The 24,101-nt window shown below is 32.0% G+C and overlaps 2 protein-coding genes across 2 annotated transcripts in view; one reads left to right on the top strand and one right to left on the bottom strand.

The window, feature by feature from the left end:
* The window catches only part of LOC143042936 (uncharacterized), a 55,298-nt gene that overhangs the window by 17,398 nt on the left and 13,799 nt on the right, over positions 1-24,101 (top strand). The window contains exons 3-6 of the mRNA XM_076215441.1: positions 14,982-15,011; positions 16,750-17,934; positions 22,101-22,355; positions 23,452-23,973. Coding sequence (XP_076071556.1) covers positions 14,993-15,011; positions 16,750-17,934; positions 22,101-22,355; positions 23,452-23,973 — 1,981 coding nt within the window. The 5' untranslated portion in view covers positions 14,982-14,992. The remainder of the gene's footprint in view (positions 1-14,981; positions 15,012-16,749; positions 17,935-22,100; positions 22,356-23,451; positions 23,974-24,101) is intronic.
* On the bottom strand, positions 1,851-12,731 carry LOC143042897 (uncharacterized). Its single transcript, XM_076215407.1, has 7 exons — positions 11,923-12,731; positions 5,190-5,248; positions 4,886-4,972; positions 4,361-4,432; positions 3,238-3,307; positions 2,223-2,809; positions 1,851-1,874 (listed from the first exon to the last, which is right to left on the bottom strand). The coding sequence occupies exons 1-7, from the start codon at positions 12,320-12,322 to the stop codon at positions 1,851-1,853; spliced, it is 1,299 nt and encodes a 432-aa protein (XP_076071522.1). The 5' UTR covers positions 12,323-12,731.

Raw genomic sequence — 24,101 nt, 5'->3', positions numbered from 1 at the left:
TTTTGCTAAATTTCAAAGATGCTTTTTACAATGTTAATAAGATTTATATGTAGAATGTATCAATCAACAATTTAAAAAACTATATAAAACTATGTTTGCATTTGTATTCATATATCGCAGATCAAATTTATTCGTTCATTGTTTAATCATACGTTTTTTGATTGAGTTAAGTCTGCCAATTGATATTTTATCGTATGTTTTTCTTTGTTGTGATGTTATGCTATTGTTTCAGAAAAAGGGAGAAGGTTTGGATCCATTAAAACGTTTAATCCCGCTGCAAATGTTTGCACCTGTCCAAAGTCAGGAATCTGATGTACAGTAGTTGTCGTTTGTTTATGTAATATATACGTGTTTCTCGTTTCTCGTTTTGTTTGTATAGATTAGGCCGTTGGTTTTCCCGTTTGAATGGTTTTACACTAGTAATTTTGGGGCCCTTTATAGCTTGTTGTTCGGTGTGAGCTAAGGCTCCGTGTTGAAGGCCGTACTTTAACCTATAATGGTTTACTTTTTAAATTGTTATTTGTATGGAGAGTTGTCTCATTGGCACTCACACCACATCTTCCTATATCTATTATCTGTTTCAAATTGCTCTCCAAATTAATATTTTACTTGAAAAATTCTGTGATTTTTAGAAAAATATGAAAAATACATGGTTACCATGGTGACAAAAAATGGAGTTTGACCAACAGCATTAAACATACAAATTCTCAATGTATTGTTTAAATAATTCAAATAAAATATGTAAAATTAATTGCAGCAATATCATAGTTTTTAATGGAACCATTGAAAATGGTTGTCATGTAAACAAATCAAAATCCCTAATTCTGCAGAATTAGAAAAATACCTGTAAATATTTTTTACAGTATGATGATATGGGTTTTACTTAAAATTCTAAAACAAAAGTCCTTGGAAGAAAAGTTTGCATTAAATAAATTCAACTATGAAAATTATCCAATAAATTTAGCCAAAATTCACATTGAAAAACAACATTTGATAAGATGTATCTATTAAAGGTCAAATATCTGATTGATGAACATAAGTCTAAATAACTTGGTTCCATAATAATGGCTGATATTTTCTTATATCATATGACAAAATGAATTCACAGTGAGAACAGTCAACATCTAGCCTGAGTTTATACTGTTTTCCATTTAATATCACAATAATAAGTTCTAGATTTGCAGAAGATGATCAAAATAAGTATAAATGGTCTGAGACCAAAATTATTTCATAGTGCATTTCTTTTAGAGCATAAATGAAAATAAAAAAAATCCCACCCGCGCTTTCTCAATGAAACTTTGACAGTGTGTTGTACTACTTTTGGGACAAATTATATTAAAATTATAGAAAACTTCATCAGCTCTAACTCAAAATGTGTACAATTTTATGTTTAGGGCGTCTTGAAATCTTTTGACAGCTGCCGAAGTGCTAATTTTAAACCTTTTTCAGCTGGACCAAATCACTACTTTTCTTAAATATTCTGGACATAATTTTTTTTAGTGTAATTTCACCCCCCTACTTGAAATTAAAGGCATTAAACATGGAGAAATAAATTTGGAAGGGGTATAAAAATTAATGGCAAGTTACCCACTGTCAACACTAGGGACTATATTTGTTAACAACAAAAATCAAGGGATGACAATTGTGGCCTCGGACCAAATGATAAATGCTGCCTTTTGGATTGTTTATAATCTTTTTCATTCAGTCATTTATTTTGATAAAATGATTATCTAGGGTAATATTTATTATTATTCATATTAAATCAGTTTTTGGAATAGATTTATGACCATTAAGAAAATAATAATTATATGATATTATAACATTTAGGCCAAAACTTAATGATTATGTGATTACTGTGTACCCTCATAGAAGTCCTACAAAAATAACAGATTAAATTTAACATCATCATTATATCTCATTTATAACAATTCCTCTAAAGCCTCAGATCTGTTAATCAATGCAATTGCACTTTCTAAATCTTCATCTGAAACTTCACAGTCTTTCTTTGATGGACATTTCAACAGCAAAGCAAGACGAGAAAAATATGAAATAATTTGTGAGGGCTGGAGATACTCATTTGGAGAAAATATTTTCTTTCCAGTATTGTCACGTGAAATACGCATATTTTTTGCAACATTGCCTGCATTTGCCTTTTGTCCACTTTTTTCACCACAGTCAAATATTTCTTTCAGGTAGTTTTTTATTTTCAATGAAAAACGAACAGATTTCCTATCCTTCTTCAATCCCCATCCAGTCTGTAAGGTAGAGTCACCATTCTGCAATGATCCTTCTCTAGTTTTAATAGAACATGAAGAAATGTCTAAACACACACCTTTCCATTGCAATTTGATGAGGTCATGAGTTGGACATAAAGCATGATCACCAACAAAACAATGATCTTCCAGCTCTGAGTAAGATTTAAACTTCCTAGAGCAAGTCATCTCTGGACAGTATAAATCTCCTTCTCTAGGAAGTTGTTCATTCACAATACTGTTAGAGGTTTTGATGGATCCCTCTATGTGCTTTGGTAAGGAAAAGTCCTCAAGAACATTCAAATTCGTACCTTCTTGGTTAAATGATGACATGGTAATACGTTGTCCTTCTCCAATACCAAAGGCTTTCCAGCATGTTAGTCTACCATCATGGTCTATCTTCACATTGGAATATTTTGTTATTCCTTTAAGTTGACTTTGGTCTTTAGTCTGACTTTCAGTATTAATGGTAACATTTGAAATTTGGCAGCCTGACACACCTCCACACACATCCAAAGCCTCTTTCATTTCTGTAGATGATGTGATGTCTCCACCTTCTAAAACATACTTCCACAACAGATGCATAGTAATGGCATAAATTCTTAGCTTAGCTAGTTTAGTTTAGTTTAAACATATTTATTTATAGTGGATTGGGAAACAAGTTTTGAGATTTATATTAATCCCTTTCCACTTTGCGGGTGCGAGTGCTGCCTTGTAGCGACATTAGCCTACTCTTTTTCAAAATCTACAAGGGTGTCTTTAACGTGCAGGAGATATGGCTCTCTCTCTTAACACGGGTCAGCCATTTATCGTCCCTGTTCTACGGACTATCATCGTTCCTAAAGCCCATACTTGCAAATGGTGTCAAGGGAGAGCCAAAAATTGAGTTCCTGAAATTTTCATCCCAAACGGGAATTGAACCAGGAACCTTATGATATACTTTGGTTTTATAAGATATCTTATATGGTAGGGTTATTGCACTTACTTACAGTAATCACATCAAACACTTCACTGTTTTCAATTAGCACTGGCAGATATAGACTGTCATCAGTTACCTAAAATATATATACATACGTAAGTACATAAATATATTTTGCACTTGGAGGTATTGTTACCTAATTATGCGTTTTAAAATTCATACCAAATATCAGTTATATAATGGAGCATGGGTTTCAGATGAATAAATGAGAATGTTAATTTGTGAACAGACATATCAACAATCGTGTGAGCCAAGACAATAGCAACAGACATTCAGGTTTTATGTCTACAATTAAGTAGGCGTATTACGTTTCCACATTTTTAGCAAAAATCCAGTTTCACATTTCCGCATTTTGGTACCTTACTTTTCCGAAATAAATAGAAACCACCTTTCCACATGTCAAAAATTGTAATAATGATATATACAGTAAGATTTTATTTTATTATAGTATATTTGTGCAATTTGGTCTCTTGTGGATAGTTGGCTCATTGACATCATACCAAATTTTTGTTATTTCTATATCAACCCTGTCATATTCTTAACTGTGTATAACTTTACCATTTGTTTTTTTGTTTCAATTGTTTCACACTTTTCATGTCAGGCCATTTCTAGACAACTTTCCAATATCGGGTTTTGTCATTGTTGAAGGTCTTCAGGTTGCCTATAATTGCTTACATCTACTTCACACTGATTTGAACTCCAGTGGATCACAACCCTTCGTTTTTATATTATAAATCTGACTTTTAAACTTGTGTTTGACTGAACATGCATAAAATATTTGTTATTTAGCAACAAACAATCAATCAATTTACACTTGTGTCAAATAGGAGGGAAACAATTTGACTAAAGGAAGAGGCATACATTAAAAATAAAAATGTGGAAACGTAAATAACCTTTAACAAAATCAATGTAAAAACAAATGAATGTAGAAAAGAGTACTAAAGAGATGTGGAAAACATTGGAAATTTAATGCAGAAACATAGTGCCCAAATTCGGAAACTTAAGATGCCAAATGAAGTTTTATTGTATTACTTGACAAATACACGACAGTTGACATGTCATACTGTCAAACATACATGTACACTGACTGCCTTCAATAATATCATATCAAGAATAAAACTATGCTTACCACACAAGTATTTTTATTGCCTAAAGTTGGCGTTATATTATCAGCCTGTAGATATGTGCTATTTGTCTCACCCTGAAAAATAGATTTAAAAAAAATTGAAAAGTGATAATATTTGTTACAATTAACCCCCTTTAGAGTGAAAGACTTAATTGGTAATGCAATAACTGATAAATATTTCAATTGATTTAAACTTTCCTTTACGTGTATTTCATGTTGCAATTCTCAATCATATACATGTATAGATATATATTCTATTTTTATAAAAATTAATGTCACAAAATTTTTAGAAGTAATTATGTTTATAAAAGTTTCAGTTTGTCCAAGTAGATAGTTCATGCATGTATGTGTGCAATTGGTTTCAACTTTTTTTAAATATCATGTTTTGATTTTTGCGTCAAAATCATAAAGTTTCACAATATCTGTTATATTACAACACATTGTATGCATATTGTTAGGCTTCATGAAATATATTACTGGGCATCATATTTCTGAAATGTGTCAAATAGTATAACAAAAATTGTTTACCAAATTATCTAATTCTGTACTTTCTGTTTCACATTCTCCCTTGCATCTGGTAGAGTATCCATCATCAAGATTGCAACCGTTTTCAACCTGCATGAAAGTGTACTATTATTAATAGTTACAATTTACTAAGGATTTATACACATGTCAGATAAATACTAAATTTCAAAGCATAATGATGTTGCAAAGTAAGTTTACTGAGTGAAAACAGTAGAAAATATATAGAACTTTATAGAAGCTGCACTCTATTTAATTGAATGAAAACTCCTTTAAAAAAATTGTTATGCATTTCTAAATTCTAACTTACCATTTCTGAAAATGCTGTAAGGGAATCTGTCAGTTCTCCTTTACAATTCTTGCACAGTACTGTAAAAATAATTATATGATTTTTACTATATGTGTTGAAAAAATAAATACTGTTTTTTAAATGAATAGCAATGAATTATTCAATGTATAAAATTATCAAATGTGTTAATTAGGAGATAACTGTATTGCATGTATTCGACACCCATCGTGTGATTCATACCTATATTTATATTTGCAATAACCCTTTATAATATAAGAGGGTGGGGTTACGATGAGTACTGGTTAATTTTAGGGTCCTGAAAACCAGGGTTTAAAAACATGAATTCTTGTGATCCTGAATTTTTAGAAATTTTCAAACTCAACATTCTGCAATTCAAATTATTAAACCCCTCCCCCCAAAAAAAAAATAATCACCAAGGCAATATTTTCAAATAAGGACACAATCAGAACACTGCAGAGGGTAGATAGCAAAATGTTCTGGTACAGATGAAACGAGTCCTATAATAAATGACCCCAGGGCCAGCCATTTTTTGTTTGTTTGTTATTTCAACATTCATGTTTCAAACTTTTCATTAAATTATTTTTCTAAAATTTTTTCTTATTTTTTATTATCAAGATGCAAAAAAAATGATAGAAGTCAGTATATAAATATAAAATATAGAATTTATTATTATTATGCAAAGTCAGGGTCACTAGTGAAGATCACAATGTGATCTAAATGCATATCCCCCTTGAATATTTTTTAATATAAAACTTCAAATCCTGCATTCGGAGGGTATCTTGAAATGTAAAACATATATATGGGGAAAAGTGGGTTTTTTCCCTGTTTAACAATTTTTTTAAATTATAAATTTAGTTCATTCTTAGACTGACATACATGACATAGAAAGCAGGATGCTTTTTGTAGTCTGTTGTGCATAACGGGATAAGGATATTTTGACGAATCACAGTAAAATTTTAACCAATTTGACAGCTGATGGTAAAGGGCATTACCACCCTTATTAAACTATGCCTAGTCATGTGCTAGTAGTAGTACAGAGCAACAAGACTGTAAACAAAAATCAAAAATGTAATTATTGATTCGCATGTTACAACCTGTGAAATAGCTATTCATAGAAATATAACATGCAGAGAGGACTTTGTTAATGTTGTTCATGACAAAGATCGACAAATTTATTCATTAAAAACAGAATTGTATGATGAAAAAGAAAAAGTAACCCGCCTAAGGTCAGAAATTAAACTGCAATCTCAAGATTTGAAAGATCAAGAAGATAAGATACGCACAAGTGACGAACAAAGACAAAATGTTTTAAATAAAATAATTAACCGACTAGAATCAATAGATGGGAAATGTAAAACACTTGGAAAAACTACAATGTCTTATAGTGAGGCTTTAAATCGAAGTGCTAATGAAAATATACAATTACAGTCGAAAACCGCCAACTCTGAACTTGATAATTATCAGAGTTTACATTACGAAAACAAAAGTATAGATAGCGCAAAGAGGGATCATGTATATGATCAGGAAAACACAATGACAAAAAACACTTATGTGCATTCATACGCACGACCAAATACGATGGACAGACCGGTTCCTACAGAACAGATTCAACAAATACAAACACAAGTGACAAACGGAGATACAAGTGTATTTCGTGGTGTTGTAAGGAAACGTTCCAGAAGAATCGTACTTTACAATGTAACTGCTGATAAACCTTTCGAACTAGTTGATACTGCAATTAGACATTTTGCGTCAAGTAAAGGGGTTAATATAACTTTTGTAAAACTACTAACAAAGCGACAATACAAAGACATTGCGACATATACTCTTCGTGTTAACATCAATGAGAGGGACTTTGCTGCAGTAGAAAACGATGACTTCTTCTGGCCAGAAGGCGTGTACTGGCGAGACTATATCCCACAAAACAAACATCAATAACATTCATGTTCAAACTGTTATATATTATATTTGTTATGTTACTCATGTTGTTACGAATAACAACATGGAATATGAGAGGCGCTATGTATGGCACCTCATATTTTGAAAACTTGCTCAATGATTCTGATATATGTATTGTAACTGAACACTGGTTAAATAGACATAATATTACATTTTTATATGAGTTAGCAAATGATTTTCGAGTATTTTCATGTTTTAGCTCTTGTTCAGTAAATTCAAACAGAGGCTCTGGTGGAGTAGCCATTCTTGTAAGGAAAAAACTTGGTTTTAAGACACATAATTTATTTGTTGATAATGACAGAATTTGTGCTGTCAAATTATCCAAGCATGGTTATGAAAGTTTATGTATCATAGGTACTTTACTACCATCAACAAATCATTCAACTGAAGAGTATTTACAATATTTTCAAACTGTATGTAGTATTTATGATAGAATGTCAGTTGATTGTGTAACAGTAATTGGTGGTGACTTTAATACTGATATTACAGTAACAAGTTTAAGTAGTAAATCAAAAAATGTCATAGACTTCATTACAAAAAATAATTTATCTCCTGTTCCATTAATGTCCGGTCGTAAAGGCCCTGATTTTACATTTAGGTCTAAAGACATGACACGTAAAACTATGATTGATTATATTTTCATTCCAGAATTCTTTTGTAATGGCTTTAAAAATTTAGAAGTTAGAAATGATTGTCCATTTAATGTTTCAGATCATTATCCTGTTTTGATTATCTTAGATATGAATTTGCTATGTAATACATCAAATAAATTTCATCTTTATCGTAAAGTTCTAATGTGGTCGAAATGTGATGAATGGGAGAAGAAATATTATCAAACAGAATTAGACAAATTACTAAACTTTGAAGTTTTACCATTGAACTCATGTGAAATAAACGAAAATTACATAGAACATATAAACTCAAATATTATAAATGTTGTACATATCGCCGCAAATTCGTGTATTCCTACTGGAAAATTTAGACACTATCTAAAACCGTACTGGAAGAGTAACAGCTTAGACTATTATCATAATGAGCAACGACAAGCTCGAAAAACGTGGCTGTCAACGGGAAAAGTACGTAACAATGACAATATTTTTTATAATCAGTATAAAGATAAGAAAAGAGAATTTCGAAAACACAAACGTAATGCAGAGAGATTATGGGAATCTGAAAAATTTGCTGATGTGCAAAAAGCAGCCGAAATGGACATAGGACACTTTTATCGTGTTGTGCGAAAGCATAGACAACAAAAATCGCCTGCAACTTGTTTGAATTATGATGGAAATTCAGCTACTAACAACGGTGATATTTGCAAGTTGTGGAGTACCTATTTTAGTGACTTGTATACTCCTAATGAAAATGAAAATGACAATTTTGATCAATCTTTTTATATGGATGTCACAGAAAAAATTCGTGAATATAGCAGTCAAAGTAGAAAACCGTTTAATGCTTTTTTCGATGTGGCCTACACTGATGATGAAATATATGAGCAAATTAAAACTTTAAAATGTGGTAAGGCGCCAGGCCCGGACTATGTATGCAATGAACATATAATATACGGTGGTAATACCTTGTTGAAATGGATTTGTTATATTTTTAATATTATACTTAAATGCGAATATGTACCATTATTATATCGACATGGCATAATTATTCCGTTATATAAAGGAAATAACAAAGACAAGAGTAATCCGAACAGTTACAGAGCTATTGTCCTAACATCCGTATTTGGAAAATTACATGACAAAACAGTCCTTCATCGAATAAATAAAATGCTTACAGCACTAGACAAAACTTTTCCTGATCCTTTACAGTTTGGATTTGTTCCTGAACATGGTTCTATCCCCGCTTTATACACACTCAAAGAATGTATTAACGTGTTTTTGAAAAGTAAATCTAAACTTTATGTTGGTTTTCTAGATAATGAGAAAGCATTTGATAAGATCTGGCACGACGGACTTTTTCTGAAATTGAAAGAAATCGGTGTAACTGGTAAACTATGGAACATTCTTTTTATGTCTTACAAATCTGCTAGTGCACATGTGCAATATAATGGACTCACTAGTGACAATTTCTCCATTTCGCAGGGTGTAGGGCAAGGGAGAGTACTCTCATCTTGGCTATTTTCTTTGTACATTAATGACTTAATATTGCAGCTGATTACGACAAATTGTGGAATACGAATTGGTTATTTGAACATTCCTACCATTCTTCTTGCGGACGACACAACCCTTCTAAGTGCTTCGCCAAAAGGTCTACAAGGTCTTCTCGACTGTGTTCAAACTTATGCGTGTAAATGGAGACTTAAATATAACGGAACAAAAAGTTGTGTCTTGACTTTTAATAATAATAATACAGATGTTGACATTAAGCTTGGAAATACAACAATAGCGTGTAAAACTGATACAATTTATGCTGGTACATTGATAACTAACAATAATAAAACGTTTGAAAGGACAAAAAAGGCGGCGAAGAAATTAAAGAAAAATCTACACTCATTGTATAGTGCTGGAGTAAACCCAAAAGGCCTTACACCGATTACAAACACGTTGATATGGAAACGATTTGTTCTTCCTACAGCATTGTACTCTTGCGAAGTATGGGGACAACTCTCAAATTCTGAAACAGAACTTTTAGAAAGAACACAACGATATGCTGCGCGGTATATACAATGCATGGACAAATATTCACCAACGGACTCAACTACAAGTAACCTTGGTCTATGGTCATTAGAAGCTGTAATCGACAAATTCAAACTTTTATTCTTTGGGCGATTATGTAGGAGTAAATCTGGCACAACTCATAAAAAACTGTTCAACATGTGCATCAGTCAAATTATACTGGATGAAAATGCCGAACACTCTATAACATATAATCTTATAACAACTCTTGTTAAATACGATCTATTTTCCTTCCTTGAAACTTATGTAAATGAGGATTACATACCAGAAAAAGTGCTTTGGTCGAAAATTGTCCGTCAGTCTATTGAAATTTATGAAGAGAACAAATGGAAAAGTAATTTAGAAAATAGAAATGAACTCAAACGGTATTCCAAAATTCATCCTACCCTCTGTGAACATAGACTAATTCGGTTGACAGTTTTATATCCCGATACAAAAGTCGAACTGTTAGTACTTGTAGCTTTAGGATCGGCAGCCATTAAAAAAGCTACATGTACTCTATGTAACAAACAATCTTTTGATATCGTTAAACATCTAATAATGGAGTGTCATGTTCTACTAACCGAAAGAAATGTCATGTTCTATAAAATTGTGGATGAACTTCCCATTCAAAAGTCCGTGGATATTTTCAATTTAGACGATGATGACCTTCTTGAAGTACTATTGGGAGCTGTTGATAATACTGTATACGATCTCGATCCTATAGTTTGGTCTAGAATGATGTATTACGTAGCAAAACATATTTATCCCATGTTTAAAAAATTCAAACATGTTTTATTTGAAAATAGGTTTAATTTTGAATTTTGAATAGACATTGATTGAAAAACATTGTGTTTCTGCTGTTTATACTAGAATCTGTGCATTGTGTGTTTAACTTATATGTTGTTTTTTGTGTGTGTTTTTTTGTTCTTTTTTTTTCATATGTATTTATCTCATAATGTATGATATTTTGTTGATTGTGTAAATAATTGCTTGTTTTCTTTTTGTATGCAAAATCTTCATATACATGGAGGAAATAAAGATTCATTCATTCATTCATTTATGGGGAAAAGTGGGTTTTTTCCCTGTTTAACAATTTTTTTAAATTATAAATTTAGTTCATTCTTAGACTGACATACATGACATAGAAAGCAGGATGCTTTTTGTAGTCTGTTGTGCATAACGGGATAAGGATATTTTGACGAATCACAGTAAAATTTTAACCAATTTGACAGCTGATGGTAAAGGGCATTACCACCCTTATTAAACTATGCCTAGTCATGTGCTAGTAGTAGTACAGAGCAACAAGACTGTAAACAAAAATCAAAAATGTAATTATTGATTCGCATGTTACAACCTGTGAAATAGCTATTCATAGAAATATAACATGCAGAGAGGACTTTGACAATTATATTCACGGAAAAAATTTCTTAAACTTATGCAATACAACTCAGACAAGTTACGGAAGGTTTATACAATAATTTCAATACAAAAAACTCACCAAATTAGAAATAATTCCACAAAATTTCAACACTAATTTTGTCAAGTTATTGACTTCATATTCATTCGGAACTCTCTAATAATCACTTTACATGAATGGTGAATCGAAAAAAAATATGTTCATTGAAATTGACATTATAGTAAAATAAAATTGAGAATGGAAATGGGGAATGTGTCAAAGAGACAACAACCCGAACAAATAAAAAACAACAGCAGAAGGTCACCAACAGGTCTTCAATGTAGCGAGAAATTCCCGCACCCAGAGGCGTCCTTCAGCTGGCCCCTAAACAAATATATACTAGTTCAGTGATAATGAACGCCATACTAATTTCCAAATTGTACACAAGAAACTAAAATTAAAATAATACAAGACTAACAAAGGCCAGAAGCTCCTGACTTGGGACAGGCGCAAAAATGCAGCGGGGTTAAACATGTTTGTGAGATCTCAACCCTCCCCCTATACCTCTAACCAATGTAGAAAAGTAAACGCTAGTAAGTTTGAATGACCTAAGACTCAGGGTCACACCTGGGGGAAAGGGGGGTCTTTTTGTTTTGTTTGTTATCTTTTGAAAATCATGGATATATCAGGAGATTTACTTTGTTGCACTCACCTGACCCTACTGGAATCAGTAGTCCCTTCTGTGACAGAATTCCACGGCTGACAGTTGGTGTGACTGTTCTGTCTGCTTTGCATTTTCCAGTATGTGAAGGTAATGCACAAAGTGTTCTCTTTCTCCAGCACAAGCCAAGGGAAAATCGGTGGGATGGACAAACCGATAGAAAGGGACTCGAATTAAAAATTCCAACTCTGTGGCAAATAAGTTGACCTTCTGTCAGGCTTTCAGAATATTGGCTTAAATTCAATGACCTCAGATGACTCAAAATGTTTTTATGGCAATCCTTAATGTAATCCCTAGTATTGTCTGTAGGAAAATGTGAAGCTAGACCACATTTAGTATCAGTAAAAACTGAAAAACTGCATCTGTAATATTCATCAGTGTCGTCTGCCATTGTTGTTTACATTCCATAGAGACCTAGAGAGTTCTTCAAGGGGAGATAATTTGCAGTAAAAAAATGATAACAAAAACATAGTTTTAATTACTTTATTTTGACAAGTCCAAGTTTTCTGAATATGATTTATTCTTTTTTTCAGATATATTTAAACAGGCAAATAAAAAATATCAATTAAAAGGACTGGGAATAAAAAATAATATTATCATATTTTTACATAGAATGCACTGCATTCAGTACCTTTTTAAATCTGATAATATCTTAGAAAGGATACTATATATTCACCTAAAATTTTTACAGAAATCATTATTTAACATTAATCTACAAATGCAAACCCCCCAACAGCTTCTATGAAAAAAATCAATATAGCAGATTTTTCAAATATTGCATGATTCTTAGGTGGACTGGTACTTAATTCCATTTTGAAACATAGGAAACCATAAAAAAACGTTGATGACGTCACGGTTACATGACAATATTATGTCTATGAACTGATAAACAAAACAACGTCAGCCAATCAGAAGACGCGTTACATCCAAAATTGAATTATGTAAAAATAGAAAAGTAAGACAAATCGTTCGCTTTCGTCCCCTCAATTTTTTATCAAAAATCCTTAAAAATATACTTACCTATTGGATCTTTAAAATGCATAACTTAAACAATCGTATTTTTCTGTGCGTTATCTAGGTTATCTAGTCTCAATTTTTTGTCCTTCCATGAAATATTAAATAATTTCAAAGTGTTTTAGTGAACTTTCGAAAGCATCGCTCCCCCTGACAACCTATCGGACAATGATTGTGTGTTGATAAAAGGCTACTGATGCCTAATAGCTAATAGATACATTATTCTTTTAAAGAACATCTTTTAAATCTCATCATTTGTTTTGTTACCAACAATTTTAGAATTTAAAAGCTAAATTATTACAACAAAGAAACTAAGTTTGAGTTCAGCTGCTGAAGACACATGATTTTTACAAGTAGAAACAAGACCGAGATTCATTTAGTTGAATAAAAAGAAAAGTATCTGCAGTATTGGACAAATTTGTCAGAGAAACAATATCCATGATGCTAAACCTTCACTGAAGTTATTATATGAACTCGCATGATAGTTTGCCGTGATCAACGTATGTTGTGCTTGATTTTTATATGATGAAGACATAATCTTCATTTAATTGAAATCTGGAGATGACATGGAAGTAACTAGTAGTACAAATGTACTTCCTTGTTATTTTATGTATCATTTTCATTTTGCTTAGTTTCTTTATCATCAACATGTTCTGCCACGGAATTGGATTTGTTTTAAGCAGAGTTGTACTGTGTGTTTTCCTGTTTGTTTGTTTATTCTACATTGGCTAGAGGTATAGGGGAGGGTTGAGATTTCAACAAGACATGTTTAAACCCGAAGTTTGCGCCTTTCCAAAGCTAGCTAGGAGCCTCTGGCCTTTGTTAGTCTTGTCTTGTTTTTTTTTAAATTTTAGTTTATATGTTATGGAGTTTAGTCCAGTACACATTTCTCGCAGTGTTGAAGACCCATTGGTGACCGTCTGCTGTTTTCTGCTCTTTGATCGAGTTGGTGTCTCTTTGACACATTCCTTATTTCCATTCTCAATTTCAACAGAAAAAGAGTCATTTACTCTATAATTATGCTCTCAAATTTATGCAAAACCTTTTACAATTTGATTTTCCGGGTCATTGTTGAAGGTCGTACGGTTACGTTAAGTTGTTTACACCGACTTCATTTTGTTTTTGATAGAAATTTTTTCATTGGCAAATTTACCACATAACCTTTTAAATATAGGTATTGGATATTTTATACAGTAAATTGAAGTCATGCAAAAGGATCGTGATCCCGCAAATCATACGCATATTGTCTTATATCAAAAGGGGCCAAGAGGTGTTTCATTAAAAGTGAATTGAAAAATTAGAGAAACAACAGTTAACAGGGGTTAATTATTTCTTTATTATAACAGTTCACAACAATGTCAAGTTTAAAAAAACAGAAAGCAATTTATTAGTCAAAAACAGTGAACAGCACATACCTTCAAAATAACAGTTAACAAAAGTTTAAAATGCTTCAAACACCTCAACCAAAAAATCTTGCACTCCCTCTCAAATATCAAATAAAAACAAATCAGACTCGTCTTTGCTTATATTAAATATCCATCAAATATATGCTACATCTTGGTATATTTTCTATTAATCACACACATTTTTGCATCAATGATCTTGAATATTTGCCACTTGAAACTAAAATATTAAGACACAGAACCAGAACGTATATGCACAGAACCAGGCCCGTTTTACCTAAATTAAACCACTAGCACATCGTCAGGACAAATTCGTGTGGCGAATGTGCACGACCTTTGCAATACAAAATATTCCTTGCATGGTACTTATGACGTATTAGAGAAAAATGAAGCAACAGAGCGGTTGGTTTTCTGCCGTTCTGGTACAATATAAACAAACCCCATCAGCGCAGAGTCAGGACCTCAAAGCACCAGTCAAGACCGCATCACCAGCACAGAACGTTCTTTCGCTGGACAACCTTACCCACCGTGGAAATGCACTAATTTCAGCCATTTTAAACTACTAATACGGAAGCCAAATATTAAAATATTACAGTTCGCATTGACGCAAGGTATTGTTTTTTTTAATTTTAGTCATATTGGTGATGTACGTGATATACGATAGTAAGTATGATAACATATATTCCAAGTTTTAATTTTCTGTTCGTTTCGACTTGTGTTGTTTGTTTAAGGTCTTGTGCGGATAAGAGAATATCTATACCTATACTTTTTAATGACCAACGAAGCTTATAAGAACAAAAAACAAATATGAATTACAAAGCAAATCTTTGTCTTGTGCATGTTTTAAGGGTTTTCCTGTCGTAAAGCACACCGAGGATTGTCTGGATTGATTAAAAGAAAGACTGAACGTAGGTTCTGTGTACTATGGATTATCGTTTTTATTTATATTCGTATAATAATATCATATTTGCAAAAAAATAAATGAAATTGTATCACGTTTCGCCGTTCACATTAAAGTTGTATTCTATATACTGAAAAGTTTAGTATAACGCTCAACAGTTTAATTACATGATGTACTTAACCACATCCACAGGATTTTTGTTCTTCTGAGTTAAGCCTTTTTTTCAACTGATTTTTATATAGTTCGATCTTAGTTTGTTCTGTTATTTCCCTGTCCAAGAAGAGACATGTATTGTCGAAATGTGCATCTGGTGCAGGAAAATTGGTACCGTTAATTTTATTAGGGGGAGGGTGGGAATCCCGCTAACATGTTTAACCCCGTCACATTCTGTGTGTATGAGCCTGTCTAAAGTAAGAAGCATTTGATCTAGTGGTTGTCGATTGTTAATGTGTTACATATTTGTTTTTCGTTAATTTTTTATACACAAATAAGGTCCATTAGTTTTCTATTTTGAATTGATTTACATTGTCATTTAAATGGCCCTTTTTAGTGGACTATGCGGTATTGGCTTTATTCATTGTAGAAGGCTGTACCGTGACGGCCTATGATTGTTAATTTCTGAGTCATTTTTGTCTCATTGGCACATTCACATCTTTTTTATTTTTTTATATTAAACCCACTGTTGTGTGTCAATTAATTAGAGATAACAGCATACAAAGTGCCATTAAGATTTATTTTTATAAAAACCCAATTAGAAATAGAAGTCACTTATTAACTCTCTTATCTAGATAAAAACTTTAAATTCAGTAATCACTTAACAGGTTATTATATTAACATTCTGAAAAGGGGATGCTAAGTTTTTGCTCTTAAAATTGACTATTTTTCTCGTGATTGTTTGATAATGTTTTTACCGAAATATTAAAAAAGAAATGTTTTCTTTTTTCCTTTTTTTCTGCTGGCAATACACATAAAAAGGAAAATTATACCCTACCCCATTTTTTTTATTAGCGTGACGGTTCTATAGACGATAAGGATATTTGGTAATTTGACTGGCGGGGACTGAACAAAAAGTCTTAATTTTCAATTCACACGGAACACAGACATCCATCATAGTGCGTTCCTTTAAGGTGTGATTCAGCAGAATTGTGTACTGTTTTCTAATAATCATACATTTTCATGCAATTACTTTACTAGCAAATATTTTCTTTAACAAACATTAACAAACAATAGTTTTATATGTTTACGACCAACTGCTGCATAAATAGTCATTTAATGGAGGTAATGTGCCGTTCAAACTCGATAATTGTGATTAAACGTATGATACCACCTTAGGTACAGAATTTATCAGAATAGTAAATTTTGTAACATAAAAAAGGTTAGCTTAAAATGCACCATTCTAAATGATTATTATGAAAGATTTATTTGGTAGTTTAAAAATACTGAATGCATATCGTTTTATCCTTAACAACACTTCTTAAGTTTGTTTTTTTCTATCTGCAGGAATAGGTGTAGACCAGAGAGATTTGAAACATAATAACGGCAAACAAAATGTTTCAGACAATAGTCATGCACATAACGTTATTCGTAAACCTAATAATATTAAAGAAATCAGTTTAATTAGTGCTTGTCAGAACGGACATTTATCAAAAGTTAACAGTCTTATTGAGAGAGGGGCTGACATTCACACAACCGACGAGTACGGATTAACACCGATTAGCTGGGCCTGTGACATTGGTAACACTGATATAGTAAACTTACTCATAGATAAAGGTTGTGATATAAATAAACCTGACAATGGTGGAATGACACCTCTAATGTATGCTTGTCTTAACGAACATCTACCGATAGTAGCTCGTCTTATTGAGAGAGGTGCTGACATTAAAACTGCCGACAAGGATGGAGAAACGCCATTGTCATTGTCCTGTGATAATGGTAACATTGATATAGTAAACTTACTGATTGATAAAGGTTGTGATATAGATAAACCTAACAACGATGGAATGACACCTCTAATGAATGCTTGTCTTCACGAACATCTACCGATAGTAGCTCGTCTTATTGAGAGAGGTGCTGACATTAACACTGCCAACAAGGATGGAGACACGCCATTGTCATTGTCCTATGATAATGGTAACATTGATATAGTAAACTTACTGATTGATAAAGGTTGTGATATAGATAAACCTAACAACGATGGAATGACACCTCTAATGAATGCTTGTCTTCACGAACATCTACCGATAGTAGCTCGTCTTATTGAGAGAGGTGCTGACATTAACACTGCTGACAAGGATGGAGACACGCCATTGTCATTGTCCTGCAAATATGGTCACATTGATACAGCAAACTTACTGATAGATAAAGGTTGTGATATAGATAAACCTAACAATGGTGGAACGACACCTTTAATGTATGCTTGTCTTCACGGACATTTACAGATAGTAGCCCGTCTTATTGAGAGAGGTGCTGACATTAACATTACTGACAAGCATGGAGAAACTGCACTTACATTGGCCTCGAAAGGTGGTAACAACAATATAGTTAACTTACTTAAATTGGATAAAGTTTCCGGTGAACATAAACCTAACGATGATAGAAAACCAGCACTTGCGGAAGGTTGTGATAACAAAGAGATTGTACTAGATGAAGACCCTGATATACAAACACAAGAACAGAATATGACAGGTATATTGCAAATATTAGCTTATTTGTAAGCTATTTCAAAATCATAATTTGAATTTTTTTTAGTCAATTTTGATATTAATATAATTTTGCTTGCATTTAGTATATATTCATAATGTGCAAATTTGGAAAAAATATATATAGATGCATTTGATTTATTTCAAATTTTAATACAAATCATCCTTATTTATGATCTTATAATACCAGATTGTTTTCCAGAGTAGAATCTTAAATTAAAAACATTTATGCATACTTCAAATTCAATCTTAATGTAACTCTGCTTTCTGACCTATTGAAATTAGATTAAGTGTATATAAATATTTTACAAATTTATTATCAGTGTCTAAATTGTGGTAAAAACTGCAGTTTTATTCTAAAACAAAATCACAAAATTGTAGAAGTATCTTTATATTTTGAGAAATTATATATACCTTTTAGTTTTAGAAAAATCTAGATTAACAAACGTATTCATTGGCTTCCTGTTTTGAAATGACTGCTATAATGTATCAATAATTCATGAAAGAGGTTTAACAGATTAATAACGTTTCAATATTTTCAAGCTTTTAACTTAACTTACGTAAGTTAACGCAAGTAAGCTTACAATTATAAGACTTTATTATATGTATATGGTGGTATCCCATCGCCGATTTTAGCATTTTGATCGGATAGTTAAAATGATAGTTTTTAGAGGCATAATCTTGCAACTCATGTTCACCGGTTTGGTTCAAATTCTCATTTTAATAAATAACATACTAAAACGTGTATTCAAATTACAATACGTCTGAAATAAACAGTTAACTAAATAAAATAGTTAACAATGCATGCTGTCGATGATATATTTCAGCATTTCACGTGTTGTTTATCTTGACGCCATTTAATTAGCTATCGAGATGACATCCAAAGACTGCCGACTGTCACATAACCTAATATAAACGTACACATAAATATAAACAGATAGCGACATCGTGCAATTATACTTTTCTATGTCTGTATGATTTCATGTTAAAAATTAAAAACTAAGTTATGCAATGATATTATGTTAGATAATGATGTTTATGTGTATCGAAATAATCAACGGATTGGTTCAACTTTGATTCACTTTCAGTTTTTACATTCTTTTCCTTTAAACAGATTATCACGACTAATGAATGCGTAACCAATATCTAGCTAATGGGTTTAAATGAATTTCACATGATGAGTTAGGATTCAATGAGGTCGAATTAATCACTTGAAAATAAGTAATTCATCAGCGATATATATTTTGACTTATTTTGACAAAAATCGTACCACCTCGGCAGGTAAAGACGAATAATCATTTCATCATTTCATTTTTAATAATAACTGAACCAAATACAATCATATTCTATTCTTTTCAAATTTCAAAGATTTAATTTTAGAATAGCATTCATGTACTAGACGACAATTGATATTTGGAGGAGGTGGTTGCTAGAGTACTTATGATGAAAACATATCTGGCTCTGATTTTGACTAAAATGAAATTAACTTCCCAGTTGGACTGGATCTTCAAATTAAAAAAAAAAAAACACACGAGTTTCCCATTAGATAATTTTGAAAACATTTTTTTATTTTTGTTACATAATCATTGTAAGCATTTTCAAAATCAATGGACAGGATAAAAAACGGCCTCAAGATAAAATGATCGTTAATTCCCCCAAAATAACATCATGCAGGCAAGCAAGAAAACAAAAAGCTTAATCGAAATTAGTCCCAGCATCTCATCATCTTAACATCAAAAGGCTACTTCCTTAATAAAAACACTGACATTCTTAAAATTAAACGGAATTGAAGTAAGAACAGGAATTACAAAATAACACATAAATATAAAAAAAGACCTTATGTTAGGTTTCGGCACTTGAAAGTCCACATTTTTTTCTGTTGCCTTGTATCCACCTTCAAGAGACAGAGGGAACTTAGCAACCTTACTATTTAATATAAGTCGGTATGGTCGGCGTTCTATTGAACTGACGAAGGGGATTTTAGCTACCCTAAACCTAAATATGTCTACATGGTCGGTCTTTAGTCGGCTTTGGTATATTAATATTAATATTTTTAAACAAAAGAAAAATACTTCAGTTTTATTACATGAAACACCAATGGGAAAAAACCGCTGTAGGACGAATTGGTGGACGATGACTGAAGTAATTTAGAAATACAAATATTTAATGTCGAAGTTTAAGAGGATGCCGCCATTTGGAGTGAAAAATCATAATGCAAAATGTTGTTTTGCGGAAAGGATTATGAACAAAAAAGTTACAGTCAAAATATGAGTCATCTGATACAGAAAAACAGTCTTAAGTCAAATTGAGGAACGCTTATATGTATAATTTAGCGAAATAAAAAGAGTTATATTAATTTCTATAGTAAATACTATGATCTTGGTAAAGGGGCAGGTGCAATTTTCTTAGAATCGAATCACGCTATGTTGATGTCATTCGGGATTTACAATCTACGGCATGTGATACCTTTGTTCGCTTTTGATAACTTTCACATCACTTTTGAATTTTTGTTTTAGACTTTTCTCCTCCCGCAACTGCTGTTTTTTATCAATATAATTGCCTTTGCCATACATTTTCCTTCTGCCTGTTCGTTGCTCCAACTGTTCGTAACACAATTGTTGACACTCTTAAAAATCGCATCCTTCAAGGGATTTTCTATATGTCATATTTATCACACCGCGAGATGCTCTATTTTCGATTGCAGCAATGACCTGTCTTATGTAAAAGATTGTTTTTTAATTGTTTATTCGTGATAGATTATTTTCAATGACACACGTATGACAGAAATCATTCATTTTAACATTTTAAGATTCATTGATTTATCATTGAGTCCGATGTTTGGTAATCTTACAAATATACCAAATGGCAAATACCCTTTATGGCAAACAAAAAATTACCCCCGAACGAGCTGATAGTCAAATAATCGGGGTATTTTAGTAAGCCTTGATATTAGAAAAACTTAAGAACTTGACAATTTGATAATGTGTTATTCGATACTCATCAACTTTATTGGCAGACAGACCACATCTTTTTTTTTACATGTAATCCATAGACATGCTTATGCATACTTTTGATGATAAGTATTTTCCCTTATAGTACTGAGAGAAGTATACATGTGCTTATACGCTGACTTTATGTAACACATATGTGTAAAAGAAGTTGTGATTCCATCAATATTTTGACGGAAAGAGTCTCGCGAGGGTATCCAAAATTGCAAACACCACAACAAGAGGGGAATTTGAGACATATACCTTTTCGTATGTTCAAATATAAGTTAAAACTCCCTCTTTTAAGGAATACGCTAATTTAAAACAGAATTAAAATAAATGGAGAAAAGGAAACAAATAGAATTTTACGTACGTCAAAAAATACCAGTTGTGTTTAATATACAAGCCAAAGAGAGATAACAATAAACATTTATGAGAAATGTTATGGTAAATTACGATAATGTGTATCAAAAACCAACCATTCTTCAATTCCACGCAATTTATCAAAAGCCATATGACTTGTTATGGTTGGCAAAAGAACACATTTTTCAACACCTAGTTGTGGGCTGTGAACCCTTGTTTTGTAAAACTCTTTGAGAACATATTTCTATTTCGTCTGCGACAAGTTGAAGAATACGTGATATGAGGATAATTAGCCGGCAGCGGAGGCGAAGGCGTAGACTATTTGTATATACCTCTATATTTCAAAAGGCAGAAGTCCTAATTGCAACGCTCTTTGTATGCAAATACCTTATTTTACGAAAATTCACCTATGCATTATTACGACGACCTATAGTTGGTAATTTATGTGTCATTGTGGTCTTTTGTAGAGAGTCGTCTCATTGGCAATCATACCATATCTTCTTTTTTATATTATACATAAAAAAATAAGTGATAATTCTCAATTTGCCGTTTTAGTAAATCTTTGTTTACTTCCTGTTACTTCGATATCATTTCCTACATAAAAAAAACAACTTAGTTTATCTTTTGTAAACAATAAGAATTGATGTTGCATTTTTTTCAATCATCGCAAATTCAAGTCATTTTTGTAAATATAAATATTTGAGTAATTCACAATTAAATCTCTACTCGATTTTAAGAAGAATTTTGATATTTTTAATATACACAACATTAACACTTATAATGAATCTCACATTCATTTTAGAAAATCCTGAGTATTTACTACCTTTTGCTGGTAGTTCTGAGGATTTTAACAAACTGCTATCTACTGGAACATATGAATCGTTTGAAAATAGAGTTTTCCTTTGTGGAAGTTGTGCATGTGGAAAGTCAACCCTAGCAAGTGTTCTTATTGGTAGTACAATACCGTTTACGTGGCAATCAACAAATGGATTAGTCATACACTTTGGACGTAACGGTATTAACTTGGAAACTCATGAGATGGTTCCTTTAACAGGAGGTAATGTAGTCTAAAAACGATTAAATCTGTTTGATATGAAAAGCATATTTGTATACTTAATGAATGGCTATTATTTATTTTCGAATTTATTGAACCATAACATTAATTATTGACTCTTCACATTGAATAACCCATGAAGCAGATAATGTAAAATTGGAAGAGTCAAAAACTGATTTTATGGTTCAATAAATTCAAAATAAATTATTGCCATTCATTATAATTAAATTTGGTTAAACTTTCGGTTGATAATTGTCCTTGAAAATCAGTATTTTTGTGATATAAATCGCATAGACGAACGGACTTCGTTATTAACATAAAACTGAGCTCTAGATAGCAAAGGCGTAAAATACCCATTGACTCAATCTATGTCACAAAATTGGTGCGCATCTGATACGTTCGTCGTGATGGAAAGGTTTCGCCGGTTTTCCGATAAAATTTGAATAAACAAAATTCTTTGTTTCAAAACTGCTGCTTTCTGACTTATGAATGCAGTGAACATTTTTGCAATGGAGGTTATTTTTTGTCAAGTATGTGTAGATTCAATAACTGCAACAAGTGTGATAGGTTATTTTTTCACTCGAGACCGTAAAGTTTATAATATTTTAAGCGCGATGCTTGTCGAGCTTTGTAAAGAAAATTATAAATTTAACTGCGGAGAGTGGATAAATATCGTAATACACCAGTTATAGTGATGGAATCTGTTTCGTGAATTATTTGTATCCTTCACTTTCAAATATTTTCAGAAAGTCCTTTATATGTGACGTCATCAGACATGGTCGCCTTTTTTATGACGTCTCAATAGGAAATTCAGAAGAAATCAAGAATAAAGTTCAAAATTAAATTAAGAACAATCATTTGCTGCGAACAGATACTTCACTAGTGATGGAAATTTGTTTTCTCCCACCGCTGAGGAAATGTGAAAATAGCACAAGCATAAGAGAAAAGTGTTTCGTACTTCAGTGATCAATTATCATATCCGATCATCGTGTGTAAATATTGTTTATCTTTGCTATTTCTACATTTTATTTTCACAAATAAACATTCTAAATCTGTATCAACGTTTGTTTATAAAATAATGATAAGGTCTTTATTGTAGGCGTAAGAGATCAAACTGTGTTGACAAAGGTGGTAATAGGTAAGCCAAATCGTGAGACAGTGATATGTCAAAGTGTTGATACCAACCAGGGCAAGCAAATTGCGCAATCATCTACTGGAACTGACTTTCCTAAGTCAAATCAACAGACGATAAAGAAAGACACAGATTACAGTTCCACAGTTTCTCATTCATCCGATGTTTATGGCGAAGAATCTAAAGATGTACCGGTTATAAGTAAAATGACATCCGACATTGAAAAAGCAGCACCAGTTAGTCTGCCTAAGATGAACAAAATTGAAGCCTACGCTGTACGTGAAGACATTTTGAAAGAAATAAAGAGTGGTCATTACAAAATCAAGATTGCCCCTTCAGATTTAGTCGACTTTGGTGGTCAACGATCGTATGACATGACCCATCAGTTATTTGTGCAGCACGGTGGGACATTTGTCGTGATGTTTGATGGAAGTAGGAATTTTCATGAGCCACTGAAAGAATATCCTACAGGAGATATTTCTAATGAATGTACGTATAACGTATAATTTTATGGCTTTGCTTAATATTTCATTTTTATTCTACCAAAATCACAATCATTAAAAAACAATATCTATAAAACATAGGGCATTTTAAAAACATATTTTAAAACTTTAGCA

The sequence above is a fragment of the Mytilus galloprovincialis genome, chromosome 8 (genome assembly GCF_965363235.1).
Source record: "Mytilus galloprovincialis chromosome 8, xbMytGall1.hap1.1, whole genome shotgun sequence".
NCBI lineage: Eukaryota > Metazoa > Mollusca > Bivalvia > Mytilida > Mytilidae > Mytilus > Mytilus galloprovincialis.
Note: the sequence above shows the minus strand (reverse complement) of the source record. Positions and strands in the feature narration are given on the sequence as shown.